The sequence below is a fragment of the Peromyscus leucopus genome, chromosome 3 (assembly GCF_004664715.2).
Source record: "Peromyscus leucopus breed LL Stock chromosome 3, UCI_PerLeu_2.1, whole genome shotgun sequence".
NCBI lineage: Eukaryota > Metazoa > Chordata > Mammalia > Rodentia > Cricetidae > Peromyscus > Peromyscus leucopus.
Window position 1 is genome coordinate 129,623,314 of NC_051065.1, and position 27,401 is coordinate 129,650,714.

The 27,401-nt window shown below is 41.1% G+C and overlaps 1 protein-coding gene across 9 annotated transcripts in view; it reads left to right on the plus strand.

The window, feature by feature from the left end:
* Positions 1 to 27,401, plus strand: part of Sox5 (SRY-box transcription factor 5) — a 1,007,323-nt gene that overhangs the window by 682,198 nt on the left and 297,724 nt on the right. For all 9 annotated transcript variants that reach the window (XM_028891773.2, XM_028891774.2, XM_028891770.2 and 6 more), the window contains one exon: positions 26,650 to 26,860. In XM_028891773.2, the coding sequence (XP_028747606.1) occupies positions 26,650 to 26,860 (211 nt within the window). The remainder of the gene's footprint in view (positions 1 to 26,649; positions 26,861 to 27,401) is intronic.

Consider the following 27,401-nt stretch of genomic DNA (forward strand, 5'->3'; position numbering starts at 1 on the left):
TTCCGGTAAATTAGGAGACCCGACAGAGTGGCTGTGAGAGGGTGTGTATTGTGCGTCCCTGTCAGATGCAAAGCATTAAGTTCTCAGAGATTAGCCCCAGTGGTGTGGGCTACCTGCACATCAAGCAGAGGGACAGGCATTGCAAGGAGTGAGGTGGAGAGGGGGCCGCAGGAAGAGCTGGATTTGCATGCTGGAACCCAGGGGCTCTGTCACCACGGTACTATAAAGCGATGTGCAATGCGGATCATTCACGGCGTGTCCCTGGATGGCAGGAGGTTTACAGCCTCCAGAGCCTGATTCCTGCTTTATCTTGTCACACTAAATTAACATGGCAGAGCAGGGCTAAACAGTGCTGACCTCTTCATGTGGGGAAAGGGCTGCCTAGAAGAGAGATGACATTTAAGTCTCTCTCTCTCTCTCTCTCTCTCTCTCTCTCTCTCTCTCTCTCTCTCTCTCTCTCTTACACACACACACACACACACACACACACACACACACACACACACATACACACACAAACACACCACCACTACCACCACCACTGCCACCACCACACCTTCACATACTCTTCAAACAGTTTACAGTTAGGCCGTTATTTATTTTCAAATTATCTTAGAAAAATATATTTTATATTGGAATGAAAACAGATAGGTTTTGAGTAGATGAAATAGCCATTTGGAAAGAAAAATGAGGTTCTAGTTGTTTGATATTGTAAGAGTGCTGCTATCAACATGCATGGAATGATTGACCATCATTGCATTTATGAAGAGTTGTGACTCTGCAGACAGCCAGTTGGTGTTGTGAGATCTCTTCTCCATGTACTCCGGAATCCTCCAGTGGTAGGAAAGTGATGGTACAGTGAGGTCCATCCCTGCCCACAAGAGAAGTACAGGGGAGTGTGCCTTCCAGGGAGGAGCCAGGTTCTCCACTCTACCAGGTCCTCTCCATTCCTTTATTAGGAGACAGACAGACAGTCAGACAAAGGGACAAGCGTGTCAACCGAAACAAGGCCCCAGAGTCCATTCATGTGGCCCTTCCATCAGACTTCAACTGTGCCTCTGTGTTTTCTGAAGTATACACATAGGAAATACAATTAACAAAATTGTTATCTGTCTTAAAATATCAAGAAATCCATCAAAATCCAATGTGGGATTTGGCTGACCAAATAGACCGAGAAGGGGGTCCGAAGTCCAATGGTAGGGTTCTTCCTCCTCATGCTCCTGCCCAAGATCACATCTCAGAAGGATAACCCTGTGAATCCCTTCCTCACTAACCTCCAGAGAAGGTCTTTTTCTTTTCTTTTTACCCTGAGTAAAAGGCTGTAAGATGAGCTCTGAGGAATCTGTGAAATCCTTAGTTGCCCTGATTTATGGACTCATACTGTTTTTTAACCTGGAGACAATGTCCCACGCTTTCATCATATTCCCAAGGGGTCTGATCAACTAGAAAAAAAACACTTCTTCTTAGAACTCCCTCCTGTCACTGGGGCACATCTGCAAACTGGACAGTGTGGAGCAGGGAAACACTGGCTCCCAGGCATCCTGCTGGAAAGTCTTCTGGCTTGTTATGGGACTTTCTCCAGGGCCCCCATGCTGGAATGAGTTCATTCTTGGCCACGTAGACCCATTCCTGGATATCGAATTTCCCACCTTTTTTTTTTCTTCTTTTTAATCTGTCTTTTCACTATGATTTGACTACAATTTCAGTTCACTTTCCCGGTATCCTGAATCCAGTGTGCAGGCCCTAGAAACACTGACTGCATTTAGCTTGGGAGACAGTTACTGCCTGGGGCCAAAACTGGGGTCTCTCTGTTTGTAAGTTGTTTTACCCCCGACCCCTGCTCTCTCCATGCCATTTCATGGAGTCAGCTTACTGCCTGAACTGCTAAAAAGAAAACATCAGTGTAAAAACAGCTTGCTAGTTCAGTCCATCTTGCTCCCCTGGTACCATGTCAGTAACCGCGGGGACTGTCAATGTCGCAACAGTTTGTATATTTTCAGTGTTGTTGTAAACGTTATACAATTTCAAACAAAAGAAAAACAGCCAAAATTCTCACCAGGTTTCCTTGGTATACAATGTAATATTTTAGAGTAAATAGTAAAAAGTGACTCCTTAAACCAGTCTCTTGCAATTCTCAGTAAGTCTTTTGCTGATCTGCTTTGGCTCACATTGAGAAATTCAGGACTTAAAGAAAAGATCTTGTCAGAAACAAGAAGAATTCATCTTCATTGCAAATACATATTTATTTAGTAAATCGATTTAATGAGTACAGTATGTGTCCATCTATTAAAACTGTGCAGGATTTGCTAGCTATAAATTGACTTTAGTGATATCCTAGGAAACGGCCGTCACTAGGTGATGGGAGATCATGTAATCTCACTGTAGAAGACAAACTCAGAGCCAGGAAGAATGACGAGGGAGAAGGTAGAGGGGCCCCCAGAGTGGAGAAGAACCGAGGGTCTAGAGGCCTGCAGGGAGGAGAATCTCGTAACACTGGTGATTATTTTTGAGGAGATTCTTAGTATTCATAGTGTCCAATATTTTCCACAAAGGGAAATCTATTCAGGCATGTCTTGTCACTTCCATAATCCCAGAGTTAGGAAGGCAGAGAGGAAAGGTTGTGAGCTCAAACACTGAGTATGGGCTGCAGAACAAGATACTGTCTGAGACAAAAATAAAATAAAATAAAAGTAAAAAACAAAGAAAAGAGAGAATGAAAAATACAAATATCTAAAAAGAGAGACGAGGAAACAAGAGGTAAGAACAGTTGTTAATTTTTACACTAAATATAAATAAGCAAACTTTCTTTTAAAAAGAGTACTCTGCTTTGGTTTTGTTTAAATCTTATTTCATTTTCCTTAAGGACAGATATAAAGCAAAGTAGCACAGAATGTTAAAAGTATGAGGAGTGAAAATAGAGTGGAACCCAGAGATGGAACCCGGGCATGATGTGACTGTCATAGACAAGGTGGAATGGGATAGTTATTTTATGTGGTTACATGGGCATAGTGGTGAGTATTAATAAATTAATTGAAAATTGAAAGATGATCTGGTGAAAATTAAAGAATAGTGCAGAAAGGTTTAAAATGTACTTTTCTCTTTGCAGTTTGAATTCTGTGGAACACAAAGACAAAATTGACTTATCCTGTAGCTCACAGGAGCACATGGAAGGGAGGGACTGCACTGCTAAATGGCTCTTAGAAAATAACAAAGGGTCATTAAAACAAACACTGGCTTGAATATAATGTATGAAACCACATACGAGAGGGTTAGAAACCCAACTACTGTGGTAATGTATAATTTTAAGGGCCCTCAATCTTAACTGTAATGTTTGAGTGAAGGAGCAATCTCACACGATGTCGATGACAGTCAGGTGCTTCCAACTCTGAAGGAAAAGAGAATCCCCATGCTGTCTAAAGCATTTTCCAAGAATAAAAAAAAGCTAAATTGAGCTTTTTCTCAGCTAGTACAGTTGTTATTTCCCCCTCCCCAGACCGGAAGACTGGGAACAGCTGCCTCCTCTGTACCAGCACACTCCTCTTCCCTCGCGATTGATGGATACTTCCACTGTCTTGACTATATTTTAACAAGTTTGAGAGCTTCCCCAATCTTGACTGGGGTTTAAATATTCTCCTGTGAATTCACACCTCACCAATTCTGAATTCCCTCTTTACCTCTGTGACTTCATCTTAGGAGCAATACAGTCTTGGAGCCAACTTTTCAATGCCCCACTCCCTGCAACAGCAACTTCATTAAATTGTCTTCTGTTATACTTGAACTAGTCAAAAATATCTTTAATATCATAAACTCTTGAATATTGGGTAAGACTTCTCCTGTCTTCACTGAACCCTCTTTTTAAAATGTTATTATACTTATTTCTGGGTATCTGCGTCTGTGTATGAGTATGCATGTACCTCAGTTTACATGTGGAGTTCAGAGGACGCTTGCTGGAGTCAATTCTCTCCTTCTACCCTGTGGGCCCTGGGGATTGATTTTTTAGGTCGTTGGGTTGGGTCACAAGTACCTTTACCCATTAAGCCATCTCGCTGGCCCTTTACCTCTCATCTGAGGGGCACTTTGGAAAGAAAATAGTTCTACTTGGCCCCCACATCGAGGTTTCCAAAAGCTGTGTCAGTACACAAGTCTCTGCACCCTGCCCACAGAATCACCAGAGTCCATAGCCAGCAGAGGACAAGGTACAGCATTGCTATTCATTTCCTGTTTGAGTCACCATACTGTCTGTTTACTGGACATAAGGAGCCGTCAAGTATTCTGTCTTCCCGAAACTTCCCTTTGCATCTCACTTGGCAATGAGGTGTCTTCTTGTTTCTGAATCCAGGAGAAGGATCCTGGCCCCCATCTTTCCTTATTATTTCTGGTGTGACTTGGATGTCTTCATTTTTTCCATTCTTTCTTATCCCTTCCACATTGGCTACAAAAGAAAACACACTTTTGGTGAATCACCATCTTCCAGAAAACTAATATTTTCAACTTTTTTTTAACATCGGAAAATTCACCCAAGAATATCACAATCAACAGTACTTTCAGCAGTGAAGGTGCTCCTCAGTGGGGAAGCCCGTTGGAGGAAAGCCTGCTGAAAGCCTACAATTGTAATGTTGTGTAGTCGGTTTAAGAAGGACAGCGGCCCCTTCAGGAATCCCTTGAACAGTCACACTGCCCTTAGGCACAGGTAGCAGATCCTGGCCATGAGCTGCTCATGTGTTCTCTGGGATGATGTAAAGGAAATAACACATTCTAAAGCAGAAATAACTTGATTTCAGGACAACTTTTCATACGGCAATAATGGTATCTGAAGAAAACAAAACAAACCCTGGCAGATCAGGCACTGAGGACAGGGTTTCCTGCCGTGTGAACGTGGACAGGTGTAAGCAAGCCACTGGCTTTTTGCGTCACTGATGGTAATGCAGGTCAGTGTTGCTCTCGGAGTTGAGTGCTCAGTGATGTGGCTTTAATACTGAAATCAAATGTCAAACCCAAGCACCATTTGGGGGAAGCATATTTGCTTATTACCTAGGAAAGATGTAACTGGAAAGTGGTCCCTCCTCCCATGGAGGCAAGGTTACATGGAGAACATAAATATCAAAATGAAACGTGCTGTCTTTTAGAGCTTTGGGCAGGAAAGCCATGGTCATTTTGACTTCTTTCTGTAAGTGGGCGAGAACACTTTCTCCTCCCGGTCGAGTCTGAATTTGTCACCGACTGTAAAGGAGATGGGCGGGCATGTCTGTCACCCTCCGATTTCCAGGGTGCAGCTGGCTAACCTTGCTTCTGAGATCGGAGCCATATGGAGTCTTCAGAATTCTTGCAGAGACAGCCATCTTCCCAACTGCCTGACACAGAGGGCACATGACTGACGCATAGCAGCGCTCCCCAGCTGTGTCACAGGCTGGTTATTAAGAAGTCCAGCCAAGGAGTCATCTAGTATATACATTTGACTGTGATATCACAGCCTCGGAAAACTATGGGGATAAAATAAACCCTCAACTAATGTAAATTAATGAAGTCATTTGGTTTTACAGAATTCTGCTGCCAGGCTGAGTAAAAGGCAAACAGAATTTAAAAGCTTTTGTCTGCCTTGTCTAGGATTAAACATTAAAGAGGGTCTAGAGAAATGGCCCAGTGATGGGCAGCACTGGCTACCCTGGAAAAGGTCCTCAGTTTGGTTCACAGCACCCACATGGCAGCTCACAACTGTTTGTAACTTGAGGCCCAGCGGATGCAATGCCTTATGAGTACCGGGCATATACATGACACACATGTATACACACAGGAAAAACATTCAAATAAAAATAAGTAAATCTTAAAAAGACAAACCAACAAGCAATGTAAGAGAAAGTAACTATTCCAGTTTCTAGCAGCATAGCAAGAGAACAGAGGCTGTGGGTCCTGTGTTTGCTTATGTCGTGTGTTTTAGGCACTAGCAGTGAACGCTCATAAAAGCATCAGTGAGCAGGTTGGTGGCATGCAGGTAGACACCACGTAATGGACACAAAATTTGAAGAAGTTAAAGGCAAAGAAGTTAGCCTGCCAAATGCTGCTGAATGATCAGAAGAAAAAAGCTAATAGTTAGGGAGAAACTTACCATTGTCGAGTGGGCCAGCTTATACCACCAGACACAGTAAGGCTGCCGCTGACTATGCACTGCGGACCCAGAGGCCATGCTTTCATTTCCTTTAGAATCAGAGGAGAGAAGGGAACATTTAATACCAAGTGTTTTCATACACAATGCTAATGTGTTTGTTTTTCTACTAACTTGGTCACAAAATGTAATTCAAAATATTGTTTTATTTATTCATTTATTCCTTTGGTATGAAGGATGGGATTTTCAAAGGCAAAAATTCATAGGGCCCTAGAAAATAATGACATGGTCCTGGTAGGAGGGTAAAACAGAGAGACATTTGTGTTAAAAGTGTGTAACACAGATGTGTTTTACACACAGCGTCTACCCTTTTGCATCTTTTCTTCCTCTGTGTCTCCACACTGTTGTCCTGGGCCTGACTTTCTTCTTTCAAGTCTGTTTGTTGTCACTGTCCTTCGCTAACTCGAATCACGATTTAGGATGGACCCTTGATCCCAGTCTTCATTCCCCTGCCCAGTGCAAAGCAAAGATCAGGTTATGCTTCATTTTAGATTACAACAATCCCTGTCTGCAGTGTAGGAAATATTGCAGTGATCTAAGTTTCTGGATATTTTTAGGAACCACATAATGCAACCAATAAGACAATAAGTAAAGTAAGGGGAGATATTAGTTGGATACTATTTTTCTTAATATATCCTTTTAATCCTCCCAAATTTGTTGAACAGTTTGTTCAGACATGATGATAAAATCAAAGTCTAACATAATAAAACCTCCAGCTAGATTATTTGTATTTGAAATGTTTGGGTTTCATATATGAGCTATGCATAGGTGTTTAGTTTCTTTAAATATTTCTCTCAAAGGTGTTGTTTATTATTTTTTCAGGGAAATATATGCCTTCCAGATTTTGCTTCATTTAAAAGACAGTAGCCCCTTCATCTAAGTTTGAATAGTTAAGTATTTCTGTTCCATTGAAATAGCATCCAGACTTCCATGGTGGATAAGGGGATTTCTGTATGATCCCCATAATTAGAAAGAGATTTTCTTAGTGAGTGAAGTGTCTCAGTTATGCACCTCAGCTAAAGGAGAGCCCTACATCAGAGCAAATCCTACATAAGGAGGAACTGTGAAAGACAGAGGAAGATCAGAACAACCTCAGAGGCAGCCAGAGAACACGCACACAAAACTGCTCAAATTGGAACATAATCCATGAAGAAGAAAACTTAGCATTGAGTCCCGTTTTCACACCCGAATATCAGATCTACATAATAGAGGAAAAAGCAGGTGGGATGTCTGCTGGTGTGAGCCTTGATCCACCAACTGCAATGTTTGACAATGTAAGCGGATCTCTACCAGGTACCTGGTGGAGTCTAAGTAGTTGGGTTGTTCCACTTCTCTGTGTTAAGAGCATATGTGTATCTATATGCATTTTCATATATGCATATATTTTGAAGTAGAATATGAACCTATCATGTATGCTTATGACTGAAGACTGTCTTTGATTTTATTCTTCCTACAATTTGTCTTGGTTAATTGTAGGAAGAATTTGTCTTGGTACCTGCCTCCTCTCTGGAAGCAGACCACATGGAGTTAGAGTCCTTTGTGTAGGGGAGATGAGTTGGGCACTTGGAAGGCCCCATTTTCCCTTCAATACAGGAAACATCCATAGAGATGAGGGGCCCTTGTTGGCGGTACTTCTCACCCTCCTCCATCTCCATCATGTTTTGATTGAATCCCAGAGGGTTTTCCACACTGTGTGAAATTAGCAAGCAGTAGTTCGATTCTCTCTTCATGCAAGACAGATTTCTTAAGTGCTGTTTTCTTCTTTCTGTTTTCAGTTACTTCTCCAGTTTTTCCCTGATCTTATGTAACCTATGTGTTTAGCTCTCACTTTCATAGTTACTGCCAATGCTGTATACCTCCAATGACCTGTGCCCTGAGTTACATTGGAAGAAAATGCTGGTAAAGGAGGAGGTTAAGTTTTACCTAAACCTTAAATGTCTTTTTATTCTAGCAATGTTAATGAAGGAAAAGAATTCCACTTTAATTCATGCTTATTGAAAATCTCTTATATACAAAAATGCATTCAATGCCTACACGAGAAAGGTACATCTTACTCCACTGGGAATCCATAATGGGGCAACAAAGTGGAACTAACTGTGAAGTCATCCTTGAGCCCAACATAATTCTGTGACAAGCAGCAAACTTGAGGTGATCCACGTCAAGGTATGGGAGTGTGTGGGGAAGAGAACATCACATTCTCACTGAACAAACAGAGAAAAACTCCCCATGTCTCTAGAACAGCATAATAGAAGAGTGTCTATTCTGTCCCCAGTGATATCAAAATGTGGGATAAGCATTCAGGGAAATGTTACAGTGAATAAAATCTGTTCTTATAGCTGCTTAGCATGTGCTATGCACAAAAGAAGTTCAGCTACGAGAAGACCATCAGCTGAGGTAGAAGAATTTCCGTGATGTGCTCTGTGTACACTCGTGGGCAGTTTCTTTGAGGTCTGCTACTTCCAGAATCATTCTGTTGGAGGAGCACAGCATACATCCAGTATGTACCTCCAAATGACAGTCAGATCTGACCAGAGCAATAGCATGGCCCCTAGAGGCACACTAGTGGAGAGGTTTAAGGCAAGCATCCTTAGACACTAAGGTATTTAACCTGAATCTCCAAGTATGCATTGATTTGAAAGTGCATGTTGAGATGGGGATGGAGACATTCTAAGCAGAGCACCTGAAATCAGCACCCACTTGAAATGGATCCTATGCAGATGGTCTATGGCCTTCTATCTGGAAGCTGTATGATGTTTGTTGGGGGGGTGGTGTCAGGGGGCTGAAATCATGTGTATTGACCAGCAGGCAACTTAAATCTATTGATGTGGAGTGCACCTTCTGTGACAGACTAGAGAGGGTGTGTGGACGAAGGACGGAGTTATTCCATTGTTAACTGCTTCAGGCAACCTGTGTAGTCTTCCACAAAGCCACGGTCAGTGCCATTCTCCTGACGTGTACAGGATGTGGAAAGGCTAGAATCCAGTGACAATGCCAGTAACAACAGACTTTACTTAGAAAGCCGTGGGACAAGGTTTAAAATGTCGACTGAGGGCTGGAAAGGCATCTTGGCAGCTAAGCACATGCACTGCCTTTGTGGATGACCTAAGTTCTGTTCCCAGCACCCACATCAAGCAGCTCACAACTGCCTGTAATTTTAACTCCCAGAGGCCCACTGCCTTCTGGGCTCTGCCAACACCTACACTCAGGTGTGTGCATCCACATAATTAAAACAAAGATCAGTCTTTCAACAATGCCCACAAAGATAAAGCTTGAAGAGCTTCAGATTTTATGACAAACCTGGAATTGATGATCAGATGGTTAGCAAATCTCTCAGGGTTTCAGACTCACGCGTGGTGTCATTGAGACCACACTTCACAGATTAAATAGTAATGTGTGGTTTAGTTTAGACTTGAGTTAGTGTGGGGAAAGGTCTGTCCTAGATTTGTCTCCAACTTCATCCACAGAAGCAAAACCAAACCAGGACTGTCTGTGCTGTCAATGGCAAGACGGGGTAAACATTCAGTCTAAGGTCACCCCTCAACACCTCCGGCTTATTAGCAGTGAAAGGTATAAAGTAAGTATTACAAAGTAGAATGTGATGGATTTTATTTTTTGTCTGTTATAGATCAGAAAAATACTTGTACAAGTTAGCTGGAGTTAGATTTTACAGATCTGACCACATGCACAACAGCAGATTTTTGGAAGAGCATGAAAAACAAAGAACATCCATGTTTCCTTTTCAAATATGAAAAATACAACAATTTATGCTTGCATTGAAACATGAATAATATATTTTCTACCAAGATTTAAAGTTATTTATTCTGTTTGGGCCAGTCAGAATGCGACCAAATCTGAGAAGTGATTAAGCAGCTTGGAGAATCACCAGAAAGAAAGTATAACTACTTTGTCTTTCTGCCACGAGTCACCAGGAATCTGATTAAACCATCTTACATTTAAATCAGTCAGAGTTTTTAACATCCTTTAAAAGAATGTAAAAAGGATAAAAGAAAGGCCGAAAGGGGTACAAGTGGAAATCGAATTTCCATTTCTTCACACCTGCAAAATACCTGCTCTCAATTTTTATGTGAACAATATATTTATAAATAGAACATTTATTTACTGTTGTTTGTTATTACAAGCAACTTAAATATCTGCATTCATAGTAGGAGACATTCCTGTTTATTGCCTAGGAAAAAATCCATGCCTTCCCATTGAGAGGGATCTTGATGGCTCATTATTTTCAGCATTAGCAAATAGTACAGATTCCTAATTTATCGTACTGTAAATTCAGATGTTTTACATGTTTTTTAAAGGATGGAATGATAGGAATTTTATGACGACAGACGTCGAGGAGTAAAGAAGTTGCCTGTTTGTGTCCACATGTAGTAATCACAGACCTATGGAATTTCAACCTAGCGTTAGGTCAACAACGCTTCTTATGTGTGAGGAAAATGAAAGTTCAGCAAGGTCTGGAACACTTGCCTTAGACCACAAACAGGGGTTCAGTTCCCCGTGACTGAGAAGCTGAGTGAATCTAAGCGGGCAAGGGAATGAACCCCCAGCAGCAGCACGTCCAGGAGGAAGAATGATTCCCAGTTCCTTGTGTCTCTGTGTCGAGGTGTGGGCATATTTAAATGAAATGCCATCAGCTGGAAAAATGTGCTTGGGAGTTCCTGCACAAGAGACAGAAAGGTGAAAGTTCTCTGCTTCGAGATCAGACTTGAAATTGTTCATGTCTCAAGGGATAGTTATTAAACAAATAGTTACTAAGAACTTATAATTCCCCACAGATCAAACCTACAGAGTTCCAAAGCTTAACATTTCCTTGGAAAGGGCAAGGAAGTGAAAAACAAGGAGAACATGGTATGGGGAAATCCAGGAGTTATGCCACACTCATTTTGACTATGGAGCAGAGAGTAGTGATGTGCAAGCTTGCACACCATCCAGAGACTTCCAAGGTCTTCCTGAAAGCCGAGTGGAGGCTACAGAAAGAACTTTCAAAGATACAACATCAAGGTGATTTCAGAGAGAGGGAGCGGAGTGTATTTAGGAAGACAAGATGTACATCCATGTCAAGTATAGCTATTAAATTTATGTAAGCACATTGAGGGGTACAACACGCAGTTTTTCTGGAAGAAGGATAGGCAGCCAGTGAAGAGAAGGGAAGAGACATTGTTCTCGTGTTCAAAGATTGCGAGGCTTTTAGATCTAAGCATCCCTTGCATTCCTTCTAGGACCCAGGATAATGCCTTTCAAAAAAGTAGGTTAACAAATGCTGTGAGCATGCTTCCTTGGTGGGTGTGTTAGACCAGGGTTGGGGGCTAAGGAGTGTTAAATGTTAAAAACGCTCTTTAGAAAGTTGACTGAATTGCTTAGTTTTTACTTGGAAATGTGAGTCATAGAAGCAGAAGTATAAAATGCTGTCAATTAAAAAGAGCATATGAAATTGGATATGCTCATGAGCGCTTTACAAAACCCAAGCGAAACATTGGATACAGCCTGCAGGATGGCGTGATGGCACAGATAGGGTTAATACAACTTTGCATAGAAAATTAGATTAAGGTCAATGAAATTAATACAATTAGATGGTTCACGATGATGAGAACATGTACATCATTGTGTCTAAAAGTACTTCAAGAGGAGTTGGAGAGATGTGGATTCAAATAGTTTGTCCCGAGTTTAAACTCCATTTCAACATACAAAAGCAGTAATATTTCACACACCTTAGTTCTGTTAAGAGGAGGTCAGAGAAATTGCCTCTCAAAGCCTCATGTAGTTGGAGATATTGATGTTTCACAGGGCTGTTTCTGCCATCTTCTTCAGCATCTTCTCAGGTTCCAATAGCATCTGAGGGTGAATTGTGACAGAACATTCTGGTCTAAGTGTATTCAAGGAATGCACAGGCCCAACTACACCAAAGACGTATGTGTGTGGCCCCAGGAAGAGCCCTGAGTCTAGAGAAAAAGGCTTGCAGTTATTGAAACAGTCGGTTTGGAACTAACACCCACATGAAATGTGGAAAGCTGCACATTTCAGGTCATTTCCAACTCTGTTCTACCTCACTCATGAAGCCCTGTGGTCGCAGCTGATCCCCTGCACAGACCTGCTATTCACACTCGTTAACACGCACAAGGCTCTATTCACTTCCAGGAAACCGGAGGCTCTGTGGAGCTGGGTAAGAATTTCGCCCTCAGTGAGTGATCAGAATGAATGAATTTGGAATTGGCAAGAACATACAGGCATGTGCCACATTTCCTCAGGATCTTCATGCTTCAAGACCCCAGGTAGCATGGAAATTCTGTGGGAGAAGCCAGAGAGTCCTAGAAAGATCCCTCTGTCAAGTCAGCCCGAGTCTCCTTCATTTATTCTTGTCATCCTGAAAGAACAGAGTGAAAAAAAAGGATAAATTAATGCACACACATTTAATCCCTGCTCATTAGAAAACACAAGACTGATTAATCATTTAAATAAAGTTATATCTGTTTACAGGACTGGTGTTAAAAGCAGAACTGATATTCCTACCTTAGGCTGAAATATGTGACTTATTCATTTACTTAGATACCCTATTTTAAATTAATTTGTAAATTTTTGTTTGTTTTCTGATACAGTGTTACCATGTGAGCCCAGCCAGCCTCAAACTTGTGGCAATTCTTGGCCTTGGTGCTAGGATGAAAAGATTCCCTCCTGTCTCTGGTATTCTACTTTGCTTTAAAAACTCAGTCTTCATTGCCTAGAGCAATGTCAGCTTAGTGGGAGCCTTTGGCTTGGGCAGATAAAATGCCCACAAAGTGTGTGGCCCCTCTTCCATGCTGGTATAGAGTGGGAGGGACCTGCGTTGTCTCCTTTGCAGAAGCAGAGAAATCTCCTCACCCAGTATCATTGCTCATGCGGTTTTCAGAACCAGAGACGTCGGGCCTTTAAAAAGGAAGAGATGTTACATTTCTGACAGCTTTTCCCTTCCACTGAGTGAAACAATAAAAATAAACACGAAGCTGTCGGCATAGCCCGTGCCTTTAATGCCATTTGCATGTGATTTCCTCTGCTCCTCTAGATAATTGAATTTATTCAGGCAATTTATTTTTTAAATGTGTGGTCTCTGTGAATGGAAACATCTTAACTAAAGACAAGCCTTTTATTTCCTCCTAATGAAATATATACATGTATGTGTACATGTCTGTGGGAACCAAGGGACTGAGGAGGAAATAATGGAAAAGACAAAACTGTACTGCAAAAACTATTAATTAAGGAGACGAAGTGTGACTCTTACAAGCCAGTGTCCTGCCTTTGTGCTCTCAATCCCTGTCGACTTTCAAGGTCCCTAGGTGCTCTAGGGGGGCTTTCTCACTATATCTCCCTGTTTGATGTGGCTAAGTATAATGAACAGATTGCAAAGGACTTTGGTAAGAGGCCTGTGTGCACGGATTGTCTCAGAGCTGGTAAGCAGGGCGGGCGGTACTGCTGGTTCCAGTCCCGAGGCTCAAGCTTTACACCGACAAACCTCAATGACAATGACCAAACTGTGCCCCTTCATCAAGCAATGAGACTCTCAGATCAAGCCTATGTCCTCTTGGTGTAGGAAGTAGGGAAGTACATGTCTTCAGCTTGGGCTGGCATTTTTGTGTGAGCCTGTGTACCACACTGGGGTCACTTTGGGATATGTCAGAAGTATCAGGGGTCATTCAGAAGATAGAAATTCAAGTAGAATTGTAAGTTGGGTGGGGGGAACTGAAATACCCATCTCAAGTGCACAATCGTTTATTGTCTCTACATACCACAGGGTTTAAATACTTTTGTTTATATATTTACCAATGATGTAATTTATTAGTGGGGATCAAAGGGCACCTATTGATCACTGCTCATTACACGGATGGGCCCAGCAGTAGGTTTGAGAATTTGGGGGAGTGTCTTAAGTGTCTCCCTCCCCTCATTCCAGTGTCCATGTGGCTGGGCAGATGTCCAGAGGGCTGCAATGGCCACACTTGGAAGATTCATGTGTCAGTTGCCAGGAAGGATAAGGAACTTGCAATTTGGACTTCTGTATTTTTACATGGCTGTCTTTTCTATCTGTTTTACTCTACTTTGTGGAGTAACTAAAATATTTCACTCATATTTTGTTAAAAAAGACTTCTTGTTTTTCTATTACTTTCTTTGCTTTGCTTAATCTATACCTACTCATACTTTCTATATATTTTTCTTTCAAAGAAAAGCACATACATAAAACGCACATATGCATGCACACACAGCACATTTTATAAAATATGACTATTTCCTTTCAATGTTCAAAGTCTAATTATAATGCTGATAAACATCCCAATAGAAGTCTTTACCCCCTCATGACTCTCTTGCTTTTGGCTTTCATGAAGAAGGCTTGGCTATCAGATCCACATCCTAGGAATATAGCCTAAGGCTTGTGAGTGGAAAGGTGCCCCCACTCCTCACTGGTAGGAAACGGCTCCTGCACCCTCATTTCGCAACCCTTGTTTCTCCACCTTCGTCTCGTCACTATGGACACATTGGCACGCTTCACATTCTCACATTAGAGTCACTGCCTGAATCTCCTGCTGGAGTTCATGTAGTGTTTCAAACCTGTACTACCGTGGTCAGAAGTCGGGGCTGATGAATTACGTTGTAAAATTTAGTAAAAAATAATGAATCGCTTTAATAAAGTCTATTTACTAAAGCCATTTTAAATCTGGGGATGGTGCCCACAGTTCCTACAAGACTGAGGCAGAAGGATCACTTCCAAGTCTAGACCAGCCTGGGCTAGACGGTGAGTTCAAGGCTAACACAGGCTATGGGTAATACAGGACCATGTTTCACAGAACAAGAGCAACAAAAAGCTGGGTGTGGTAGTGCATGCTGTGGTATCAGAATTTCGGACGTGGATCAGGATGAAGAGGAGCAGGAGTCTCAGGCTGCCTTAGATGCATAGCAAGTTTGAGGCCAACCTCCGTTTTGCAGGAGACCCTGTCTCAAAACAAAAGCATGAAACAAAGCAAGCAAAACAAATCCCAAGTTTTCAAAAATATCTTGGCTCTATTTTAGCAATCATGTATACTATCCATGCTCTGTACCATGTCATAATCATCATTTCCACCTCACAAGCAAGAGCCATAGCTATCAGTTACTCCTGTTAATTACTTTCAACTTACCAACACCTCTCATTACTTTCTTCCCATTTCTCTTCAGCATTTGAAAATGTAAACAGCAAATTGTTTTTCCTGTTTTAAAATAAATAAAAAAATTTTAAATAAAAATAAAATATATGAAATAAATAAAAAATAAAACTTATATGAAAAATAGCAAGTACATGGCTCTGTATCCTCTTCCACCAGAACAATTAATTACAAACAAAACAACCTCTCTCAGGTGCTCTGACATCCTACACCTGCATGAACAGTGTGTCCTACACCCCTGCCTACAATCTGTGTCCATGTAGAATACTTCTATCTTTGTCCCTCCAGAAGTAAGCATTCCTGGGCAATATGTGGAGTGGATGAAGGTGGAATGGGCGTGTACATAGGGGTATGAACAAAAATAATTCAATTATGTGTAGTTTGAAAGAATTCAGTGGTGCCTGTAACTTCTTTGTTGCTCCAGATACTAGATAATTCCAGATGACAGGTAAACTTAGTGGCTCCTTCTGACACCCAGTGCCACAACCTAGTAGTAAGCCTTTATGGTCACATACAAGTAATGGGAACAGTTCTCCATACAATAGGGACTGTTACTCCCCATTATTCCCAAATCATCCTCTCTTCCACTGCTGCCCAGTCTTTCTAAGACACCACTTCCAGAGAATCCCTTCCCAAACTCCCCTATTTCCTGCCAGGTCCTGCTGAATTCTCTTGCTTGTCCTTCATGATGCTTCAGGAAATGGTCATTGTATGTAGGCAGACTGTTTCTTATTGGTCCTCTCCTCCTTCCTTACAATGGACGTACACTATGAGATCCCACCGATGCTGCCTCAGAGACAGCCCTGTGTATTTTCTTCTATTTATCTCTTACCGGCTTGTACCAGAGGACCTTTCTATTTATTTCTCATAAGACCAAAGGGCTCTGTGCATAAAACTTAATAAATTCATAATTAACTTAATTTATATTTATTGAACACTAATAGCAAGATAGATAGTGACTAATCTAAAATGTTCCCGCTTTCACAGTATAAAGAGAATAATAATTAAGCAATCTCAGAGTAGTGTACCTGGGGCTGTGACAGAGATTCCACATCTCTTTAAATCCCAGAGTTGTCTCTCCTCGAAACTTCCCTGTTCCCCTCTAGGTTGCTGCTGTACAAATCAGCACTTAACAGTTGTTACGGTTACGAATTGCTTCATGTAGATTTCAGTGCCTCTCAAATCGTTAACTGTGGAGAGAGAGCAGCAGCTTCCTTTTCTTATACCTTTGGCACACGTCACAGCACCTGAGTCAGCTGAGCAAGGCAAGGTAGATGAAGGAGAGCCAACATGGGCTTTAGAACTGGATCTTGGGTTTAATTTTCTACTTTTCCATTTTCTTCCATCACTTTTAAAGTAATAACTTCTAGAAACCATAATTTCCTCACACATGAAATAGGAATCACATATTCATCATGGCATTTCTTTGTGAGTTATAAAATGTTATAGTCCACAAAATTGTGCAGAACAGCCATTATTGACTCCAGAAGGGGAAGTCATGTTTACTGAAGTATTAGTGAATATGTGTATAAAGAGTTTGTTGAGGAAAATATCTTAACAGTTTAGAAAATTCTGTTTTTCCCCAAAACAACAAACTGTAGGCCTACAAGACTGAATAAAATAAGAATATCTGCTCACAGAAACCGTGTAAAGACCATTTGCTCCTGGAAATCTAGTGCTTTGCTGAGTGATTATGTGCTTGTTGATGACTGTTCCTGCTGTAAGGCGGTTCTGACCTGCCTGCTCTAATGGATGCCGGATATGATGTTTTATAGGACAAATGCATGGTTTGCTTACTTGGGCAACTGTGGGAAAGTATATGAAGTGTGCACTGTCTCAGAATTATATGTAAACTCTGAACTGTGAAGTCTTGAGCTTTTATGATCCCTAATCAATGAATGCTCATTCATGCTTAAGTCTCCTTTCAAAGCTAGAGTGCCACCTCTGCTTGGGACTGTCCAGTGTCTTAGGAAAACAGACCATTATCACTTCATAATGGGTGGCTAAGGTGCCTTTGATGGTGTGAGAATAAACTGACTTTAGACTCTGGAGTTGGCCTGATCTACTGAGGTCAATATCCCCTTAACCAGTGCTGGTCATGTTACAGACAGGAATAGAGGGTTAGTGGGGTTCTGTCCTTGTTCACATTACTCTTGGGTTTTCTACTAATAGTATAGGGGAGCCTCAGGATTAATATGTAAGAGTTTCTAAAATACTCATGAAGAAAGAGGATTCCTGATGTGCCTACTTCATAGAAGGAAAGAAAAAATGTCAGAGAAGTCAAAATACAGTATACCAGCTAATTGGTCTTGTGGACTCATGAGGAATAATGCATTCCTCCTGACATTTCCTCAGAATTTGACTTTTAGAAGCTTTATTTTCTAATGAGTGGTAATTGAGCATTCTTCTTTTGATCATTTTCCTGCTTTTTCACTTTGTAGAAAACTGTGAAAATTAAAAATCAGGTGAGCAGCAGACACCAAAGTACAGTGATGTGGTGTGGCAGCTTGTAGACCATTGCCTTCCTAAGCAGAGCTTAGGGGTACATTTCATTTGAGACAGTCTTATTAAAATAGCCACGATGGCCTCAGACTGAGGATCCTCTGCCTCAGTCTCCTGAGAGGATCATGCATGGAACATGCAGAGAGCACAGAATTTACCTCAGTAAAGTGTGGAAAAGAACCATTTGGGGTCATACTCTCTGCATGTACCCCCTCATTATACTACTTTGCCTAATGAGTTAGAATTCCAACAAATTTTAGGACTCACCCAGGGTCTCTCATATGTAGGCAATCACTCTACCACTGAACTACTCAGACCCAATGCTTTTGTTAAATGAACAAAAGGGATTATTGAGAAATAAAGTAGTGTCAGCAGGTGAAGGTAGTTGCTACCAAAGGTCCAAGGTCAGTGCTCAGAATTCACAGGCAACCGAGAGAACTGACTCCCTCACATTGTCACTTGACCTCCACACACACCCTGGTGCTCCTCTCCTGACACAGGGCTTCACATACAAAATAAATAAGTGAGTCTCATAAAAGACTTTAAAAGGAAAAACCAAAATAATATATTTTGCTTTTTCTGTATACATATTTTCATTAATATTAAATTCTGAACATCAATTACACATGTATCTGTGTATATACAGATGAATTATCTCATCCCATTTTGGATAATGTTTTAGTGTTTTCTTTTTGTTGTGTCAAAAAAGTGCTAAAAACAACAGCAACAAACAATATCAGGGAGGAAGAACTTAGTTTGACTCAAGATTTTAGACTCTTGTAATGGGTGGAGCAAAAGAATGAGGTGGCCTTCTTCATTTCTTCTGTCTCTTGAAGCTGATGGGACCCCAACTCATGGGGCTTGGCACCCATATTCGAAGTGTGTCTTCCATTACAACCTCTATCCATCACAACACACACATAGACACAGAGATACATACACACACACATCACACACAGACATAGAAACACACAGACAGACAGACAGATAGACATGTACACACAGAGACACACAGACACACATACACTCAGAGACAGACAGACAAACGTACACATACACACAGACAGACACATACACACACATGCACACACACATACATGCACACACACACACACACACACACACACACACACACACACACACACACACACTATGCTTCCCCAGTCTTCTAGGTGACCCTAAATCCAGTAAGAGTAATAATAAGGATCAACATCACAGACCAGGAAACTGACAACTGTGGGGATTTCAGTGTATGTTGCTCAAGTGATATGTTAACAAAGGAGTTTGAGAGGTTGGAGAGGTTGCTAAGTGGTTAGAGCACTTGCTGATCTTACAGAGGACCCGGGTTCAGTTCTCAGCACCCACATGGCAGCTCACGACCATCTGTAAGTCCAATCCAACTCCCTCTTGTATTCTCCATGGGCACTACATTGCACTTGGTATACAGGCATACAGTTAGGCAAATACTCATACACATAAAATATTTTTTAAAGTGAACCTGAATTATACTTGAACAGTTAACCCCTAGTTCAGTCTGCTTAACCACTGACTTAAACTGTTTTGATGTTGTAATAGTTTACTGCATGGGGAAGTGCCACATATATTTTATTTAGCATTTAAACTTTGTTTCTGATTATAATCAAGACTATCAAACATCCAGCTGGTTGGCATTATTCAGTGAGTGTCTATACATGGAATAAAAATAAGTAATGTCTCCATCTTCATTATACCCCTGTAACAACTTTACAAACATGGGTACACAGACCAAAACTATGATGAATTCTCCAACCTCATTTCTTCCTTCAGACTCACAGATGCAAATGGCTTTTTAGTTGAGTTTACCAACAGCTGTAGTAAAACTGCTCTAGATCCTTCTTACAGAAATGTGAAGTATGATAGGCATTCAGTCTCTAGTTGTCCTAAATAGTAACTTCTTTGACAGGGTAAATACTCAATGGAAATACTTCTTCGATGTGTGGTCCTGTCTCTTTAGTATAGAGACAGCTTATGGTTAACCTTGGAGTCCTGGTAGTGAGGATCTCCTAGGCCTTGAGGTGTGTCCAAGAGATGTTTGATCTTGAGACACAGCATACAAATCTTCAGCAGGGAGGTAACAAGGCTGTCAGCACCGAATGTGCTGTGTTTTTTTCAGGTTCTATTGGTTAATGTATTAGCAATTTTCTAAATGCTGCTTTTGCTTATTAAGAGGCTTGCAGGGCACATGAAAACTTACACCTCACACCCAAATGTAGTATCTCTAGCTCCCAGCAAATGTGATTATGAAGAAATATTTAGGGAGAAGATCACTAGACCGTCCTTCTGCAGCATCTGCGTGGAAAACCAAATGTTTTCTCAACTGCCTTTCCTGGTCTGGCCTCTCTCTTGACCACCTGAATAGTCACTCTTTATAAACAACGTCTTATTACACATATCTGCTTATCATATGGGAACAGTGTGTTGGTTGTGTAGACAGAGGACAACCTGTGGGCATCAGCCCTCTCCTTCCACTATGTAGATATTGGGAATTGAACTCAGGTCCTCAGGTTTGATGGAAAGATCCTTTACCAAGCTGAACCATCTCACTGGACAAGAAAGTTCACTCTTAAATCTGTTTCATTTGCAAGGATTTATCTGTTTTGTAAAGATGATAGTGATATCATATATACCATTGTCTAATCGTCACATTATAAAAATTAAGGCAAATTTTGTCACATTTCTAAACCTATTTTCAAAATGCAATATTGACAAAAACAAACCAGTCCCAGACTCTCCAGTCTATTTTGTTACTGTGAAATCAGTAGGAAGAAGGCTGAGGAGAAGGCACTAGGATGAGGAGAGGACTCCAGGGGAAGAGCACTTGCCGTATGTGTATGGGGACCTGAGTTTGAATCCCCATGCCTACATCAGCAATCAGAAGACATGTGAACATTTAGATAAATGCCAAAATGACTTGTTTAGGTCAGAAAAAATGCCATTAACCTCTAACATGTGCTGGCCCTTTCTGCCCTTGTTCCTCTCCTCCTCCATCAGTTTCCCCACAGAACATTTAGGCTGCTGAGTCCTGCCATTAAATGACCTGGTTCTTCCTTACTCTCGCTACTGGTCCCCACCACGCACCCTTCCCCGCTATCGCTCACCTTATTCTACAGGGAAAACTCTTGAGGTACAGTGGACATCACGCTCTTTGAATCTCATGTTTGGGCGCCCCTTCTCAAGTGTGTGAGTGAGGAATGCTGGAGCAGGGCAAAAGAATGGTGTCAGACATTCCCAGGTATGCCTGCATTTTGAGTTCAAGGCTGCGCCTTTGACAAGAAGCTCATGTGTGCATATCACTCTCAGTAAGCTAGCTGTTGTCCATTGTGGTTGGGTTGATCACTGCCAGCGAAATGCAATTTGAAAACAAATGCAAATCATAGTTCTTTGTTCAGTAGTGAAGTGTAAGCCCAAGTTGACTTTCCAGCTCAGGGCTTGAGAAGAAATGCAAACCAGAGCAGAACTTTGTAGTATCACTACCAGGCTGGACTGCAATCTACAAGAGTCCATTTTTCAACTTGGGGGAAGAAAATTAAACAGCACTTAACACTGCTTATGGTATCCCAAAATACAAGCAAATGTTGACTTGGATCCTATGTGTGAAATGTAAGGAAGTTATTTTTATAACATGGGAACTTTTCCTGTCAACCTGTGAGCCCTGTTACTGGCTTCAATATTAGATGCCCATAGTGGATTTTGACTGTGCTGAAGAAAGTTTCTAGGTTTATTCAGTGTGTATATTCATCACTTTTCTTGTTATTAAGTACTTGGCAAGAGACAGTCATAGAGAGGAGGGTTTCTTTTATGTCACAGATCAAGGGACTACAGACCATCATGGTGAGGGGAACAAGAGGCAGCTGATATCACTACATTCCAAGGCAGGAATCAGTGAGATCAATACTGGTGCCTAGCTGTCTTTCTCTGTTTTTATTCAGGCCAAGTCTCCACCCCATTAATATCATTTCCCACATCCACAGTGAGTCTTCCCTGCTCAGTGGCTTTGTTGCTTAGTTAAACCATCACAGACACAACCAGAGGTGTGTTTCCATGGCAATTCTAAATCCTATCTGGTTGACAATGAAGATTAGCCAGTACAATGTTCTTCCAAAGTCATCACAGGACTTGAAATAGAGAGTTTTCTGATGATCATGTAGCAAAAGCACAGAGTCTATCTGTGCACTTTACCATTTCTTCCATCTTTGGATTGATGTATAAATGCTAGAAGATAAGTGATAAGATAGACATATGATAGAAGATATACAGTTGATATATGCTTGAGAGACAGATAATAGATAAGTGATATATAAATGGATAATAAATATATAAGTAATGATATATATCTCTATATATAGATATTCATATATATGATGATCTATCTGTTTATCTGTTTATCCACCTATGATTATGATTATATATATGGAGAGAAAGACAGGGAGTATCTATGTCTTTGTAGCCCTGAGTGACCTAAACTCATTATGCAGACAGGACTGCCCTACAACTCACAGAAATCTAGCTGCCTTTGACCCCAAAATGCAGAAATTAAAGGCATGTACCACCATGCCCAGCCCATTTGCTATACATATTTTTTTTTACAATAATTGATTGTTCAACATCATCTTCTATCTACAAGATGGACTTCTTGGGACAATGCATTAGATCAGGGCTTTCCACCCAGCAATCCATTGTTGTGGACGTTTGTGGAAGATTTCAGGAGTAGATTCACACTGGTATAATATCAATGGGAAATCAACTCTCTAAAGTGGTGGTGAAATGGGTTGTGTGATTTCAGAAGTGTGTGTATGTACACATAAGGGTTGTGTTCAGGATAAAAGCTTAAGCAGTCTCCCTGGAGTCTGTAACCTAAGAGAAAGCAAGCATAGTATCATGTTCATGAAAAGAAAATTGTGAAGAAGTCAACCAAGGAAAGTGCTGTGAAGATTTAAAGAAGGTCTATGTGGGGATTATTGTGACACATGACACTGCCCCATCTGACAGGGTATAAGGCATGACAAGCCATTGCAAGCCAAGTAGGTGTGGCATGAGTGATCTTGTTCTTTTAAACAACATTTAAGAAATAAATGCACAAAGTAGGAATTAAGATAGTTTTCAAAGTTTTGTTTTTGTATTTGTTGGTGGGTTTTATGGGACTTCTCATTGCTAGCTTGACCTCGTGAGGCAGAGTACGTCTTCTGTGCATCTCTCTGGATGCTGGTGCTGCTGTATCCCCACAGTCAGTAGACTGGTTTTGATGACACTTGAATCAATCATCATCCAGGCATTCTCTGTTGCTTCTTCTGTGTTTGAAGTTCGAGTTTGCCGAAACAAGAGGGAAATACATAACTTTAAAAACAAACTATCCATTATTTTTACTCTGATCAACTAGATAGGAAAAAATATCATACTGAGTTCATAGCATCATTTAAATGTTAAAGGTCATTTTTAATTTCATTAGCTAGAAGGATGGACAGGATTTACAAGTCTAGACTGTTTTAACTAATTGGAAAGCATTTTTCTCTTATAGAAATTGAATGTATTAGAAGGAAATTTTTGTTTTCATAATTATTAGGAAGAAGACAGTCTATCTTGATCACATATGATAGATAAGCAATTATTTATTTTTTTTGAGAAAAAAAGCATGTTATTGCTAAGGTCAGATGCAAGGGTTCTGAAGCCCACTAGGTTTCCTCATTATTCAATGTTCCTATGACCTCAGTAATTTCTCTAGTCTGAGTACCTTAGTCTCTCTATTAACTGGAAATCATAATTAGTCCGACTATGATGATTAAATTTAGGCCTTTAAAAGTCTTATAAGACTCTTTAAAATGCTTGATATAAGCTATTCAGTTATTATTATAGTCTAATAAATGGGATATAAATATAATGTTTTTTACTACCATCTCCGAATTTTGTTTCCACATATAGAACCAAAACGTAAGTAAGATAATATGTCTTATAAGATCAAAAGCTAAGGATGAAGTGCTGTTTGGATCTGTTGAATTATATTAGTATAGTTCTTTTTTCAAATGAAGTAATACTTTCTCATTATCCAAGTTTACATTTAAATATTAGACACAGTAATTTCCTCCCAGTATTTATAGTGAAATGCTGTCTTTCGGAAGAGTGAGAAGTATTTTCACAAGGGTGCTTAAGCGAGGGGCATCTCTCGCTTGCAAAGGTAACCCACAGAAGTCTGCTCGAGGATGACAGGAAACCTCCAAAGCATTCAGAGATTATTGAACAGCGTAGCACACCTGGTAGTTGTGTGTGTTTGTCTGTAAAATCCTGAGATTTAATCTCAGATTTTAGAAGTAGATTAGACTCATATGGCAATTCTAGCCCTTTTTTGCTTCTGAAAGTCTAGTATCTGAGTTTCATCTGCCACCAAAGTGAAGAGAAACATGTGGCCATGTTTTACACACAGCGAAGACAATCTGGGGAAGAAACTGGGACCAAGACTCTCCTGACTGGAGGCTCAGCCAGCTCTCCCCAGCAAATGAATGATGGAGTTTCAGACTGAAACAGCTGCTAGCCGCCCATTAAAGAGATTAGCAGCGCCAAGGCTCAAATGTCATCAGACAGGTGAAGTGGCAATAAGGTGAAGTCCTGTGTTAGCAACAATGCTTGATGAGTTTACTTTAAGTGTGTCCTGCCGTGGCACCTGAATTTAGAACCCCATAATACAGGTTAAATCATTCAAAACATCACCTTCCAGTGTGTAAGGTGTGGGAATGCAAGGTGTGGGAAATGGGATCCTTTGTTTGGGAGTCATGTCTATCTTTTATACCAGATTGCATGCTAGTGTGGGAGCCATCCTCTCTCAGGATAGTCTGCTGTAGAAAGGCATGCGGTCCTCAGTCAGCTGCAGGGTTCTTGTGTCTAGAGCTCTCCATGCTTTCATGTGAGAACCAGGTAGACACAGGTGTACTTGGAGTGAAGCCTCACTTGAGGTGCGTTAACTTTGACCAGGGAGAGAAATGAACTGAAAAAATCTTTGGTGAGCACTGAATAGAAATGCTTTTTGCTGCATTCTGTATTGTTGATGATGTGTACTGTGGGCTGTTCATGAGAAATATTCTTATTAGTTTGCTGAATGAAGTATTCAGTGCTCTGACTCAGAGGAGCCTGTGTGTGCTGTTTCTGTGAGTGCTTATATTTATGTACAGTTTTAAATAAATAACTCCAAAAGTATGCATGTAGTTTTCCTCCAAGGGCTTGTAATCACTGCATAATGTAGGCTGTATCCTAAACCCAATAACATTAGAAACTAAATTGTATGTGTACAATATTCACTGAAAGTATCAGAGGTGTATTCTGTGATAGTAAGAAAGGGACATTACTTGGGATTAGGCTATATGGGATTTAGTACTGTAATTTAGAAGACTTTGCTAGCTTATATTTGCTTCTCCTCCTCCTCCTCCACCCCTCCCCCTCTTCCTTCTCTCCTTGTGTTTTCTCCATGTGCCTCAAGCCATCCAACAATCTGATGGTTCTCCTACAGCTAATGTTCCTGTACCCACTAACATCTACTTAAAATCGTATTCACATAAAATGATTTGGTTGATAATTATTTTCAAAGATTGAGATGACAAGATTTTAGCCAAGTAATTCAGTATACTCAAGCTGGCCAATATTAGCCTTAATTTTAAAAGAATGATATATCAGTGTCTCTTTTGTATTTTGGGGGTCTGATATCAACTCTCATACAGACAATAAAAGCATTAACACACACAGAGTATGATCTTATATATTCCACTTGCTCACACTATTTTAAAGGAGACCTTCCATGCCCTACAAATGAGGAAATGTAATCAGAGTGAAACTCACAAAGCTCTGATGGCACAGTTTTGCTCATGACAGCACCCTGCTTTGTGGGAACTTAGAGGACTGTGGACACTAGTGAGGACTCCCCGGAAAATGCTTAAGTAAGAAAACTGTCTATCATGCCAGCTTCATGCTTTCTAAAAATGCCTGGAGTATCTTCAACACAAAAAATACCCTGTATATTACAAATGTTACAAATTTGTGGTTGAAATTTGGGAGAGAAAAGATAAGAGAATACAAAAATAGAAAGTTTTTGAATTAAGAAAGAGTCCCTCATGGGCAGATAATTGCAGAGAAGCAAACCTTTGAGGGACTGGTTAACAGGGCACTTGCTGCTACAAGTGAAATGCAGGGGAGGACCAGAAAGCAGGCTGCCAGCAGGGAGTCCTGTGAGGAAAGTTCCCACAGAAGCAAACGCAGTCTTACTGTCTTCCTGCCCAGTGTCCAAGTCTCCAGTGTGGGTGGAGCTTTGTAAGAGGGAGAGGGAGAGGGGCCCCCAGAGAGACCCCATGCCATTTGGGGGGCAGTGAAGATGCTTCTTCACCCAGCTGAAGATGAAGACAAGGCGAGGTATATATGATCTGTTTAAATGTTCCGGTGTCGCTAGGAAGTGAATACAGTGGACAGCTCCATCCCATATTCACACCAACAGCTGGGACCTTTAGACAAAAGCCAGGACGGTGGGACTACACTGCCATCGAGTTTAAGAAGTTGCCACCTCACTTTATGGCAAGGGGACTCCTATTTTGTTTTCACCTGTGGAGCAATTAATTGCTGACTCACTCTTGAGCTGGCTTGCAACATGAAGAGAAGTTTTAAAATTTTCTCTGCTCTTTGCTCTTACAGAGTGACAGGTCACATTTGTATATGTCTACAGAATAAGCCCCAGAGCTCCTTCTCCCCAAAGAAAGCTTACTGACTTTTAAACCACTCACCCCTCTTTGCTTCCTCTTCTAGGAAGTCGATGGCAATAAAGTTATGTCTTCATTGGCCCCGTACAACTCATCTACCTCACCTCAGAAGGCAGAAGAAGGTGGGCGACAGAGCGGCGAGTCCGTGTCAAGCACAGCCCTGGGGACTCCGGAGCGGCGCAAGGGCAGCTTAGCGGATGTGGTGGACACCTTAAAGCAGAGGAAGATGGAAGAACTAATCAAGAATGAGCCTGAAGGTAAAGGCCAGGAAAGGAAACTGTGCCATGCCCTTCCTGCTTGAAGTAGTTTGATGTAGCTTCTAGTTCTGATGTTTGCTTTAGATTCTTAAATTGGACAAAGTAGGAACCTATGGCTATGAAGATTATTCCTTCCTTCCCCCTCCCTCCTTCCCTCCCTCCCTCCCTCTCTCTCCTTCCTTCCCTCTCTCCTTGCCTTCCCTTCCTTCTTCTCTCCCTTCCTCCCTCTCTCCTTCCTCCCTCCCTTCCTCCTTCCTTCCTCCCTTCCTTCTTCTCCCCCTCCCTCTCTTTCTTTCTATCTTTTTCTTCTCAGAGATACTAAGATTTTTTAAATCCTAAATTCATATTGCAGTGTGAGCCTTATTTTTATATATGAGTAAGTTAACTTGAGTGAAACTTAAAGATTCAAGAATAGAATGCCACAGCATTGCCCAGAAGATCCACCTACTAGTCACGTATCTGGAGCCTGCACTGTACATCTCTAGTAAATTTTCCTCCTCAAGAACCATTTTAGAATTGTGTTACATTTGTAACCTTTAAA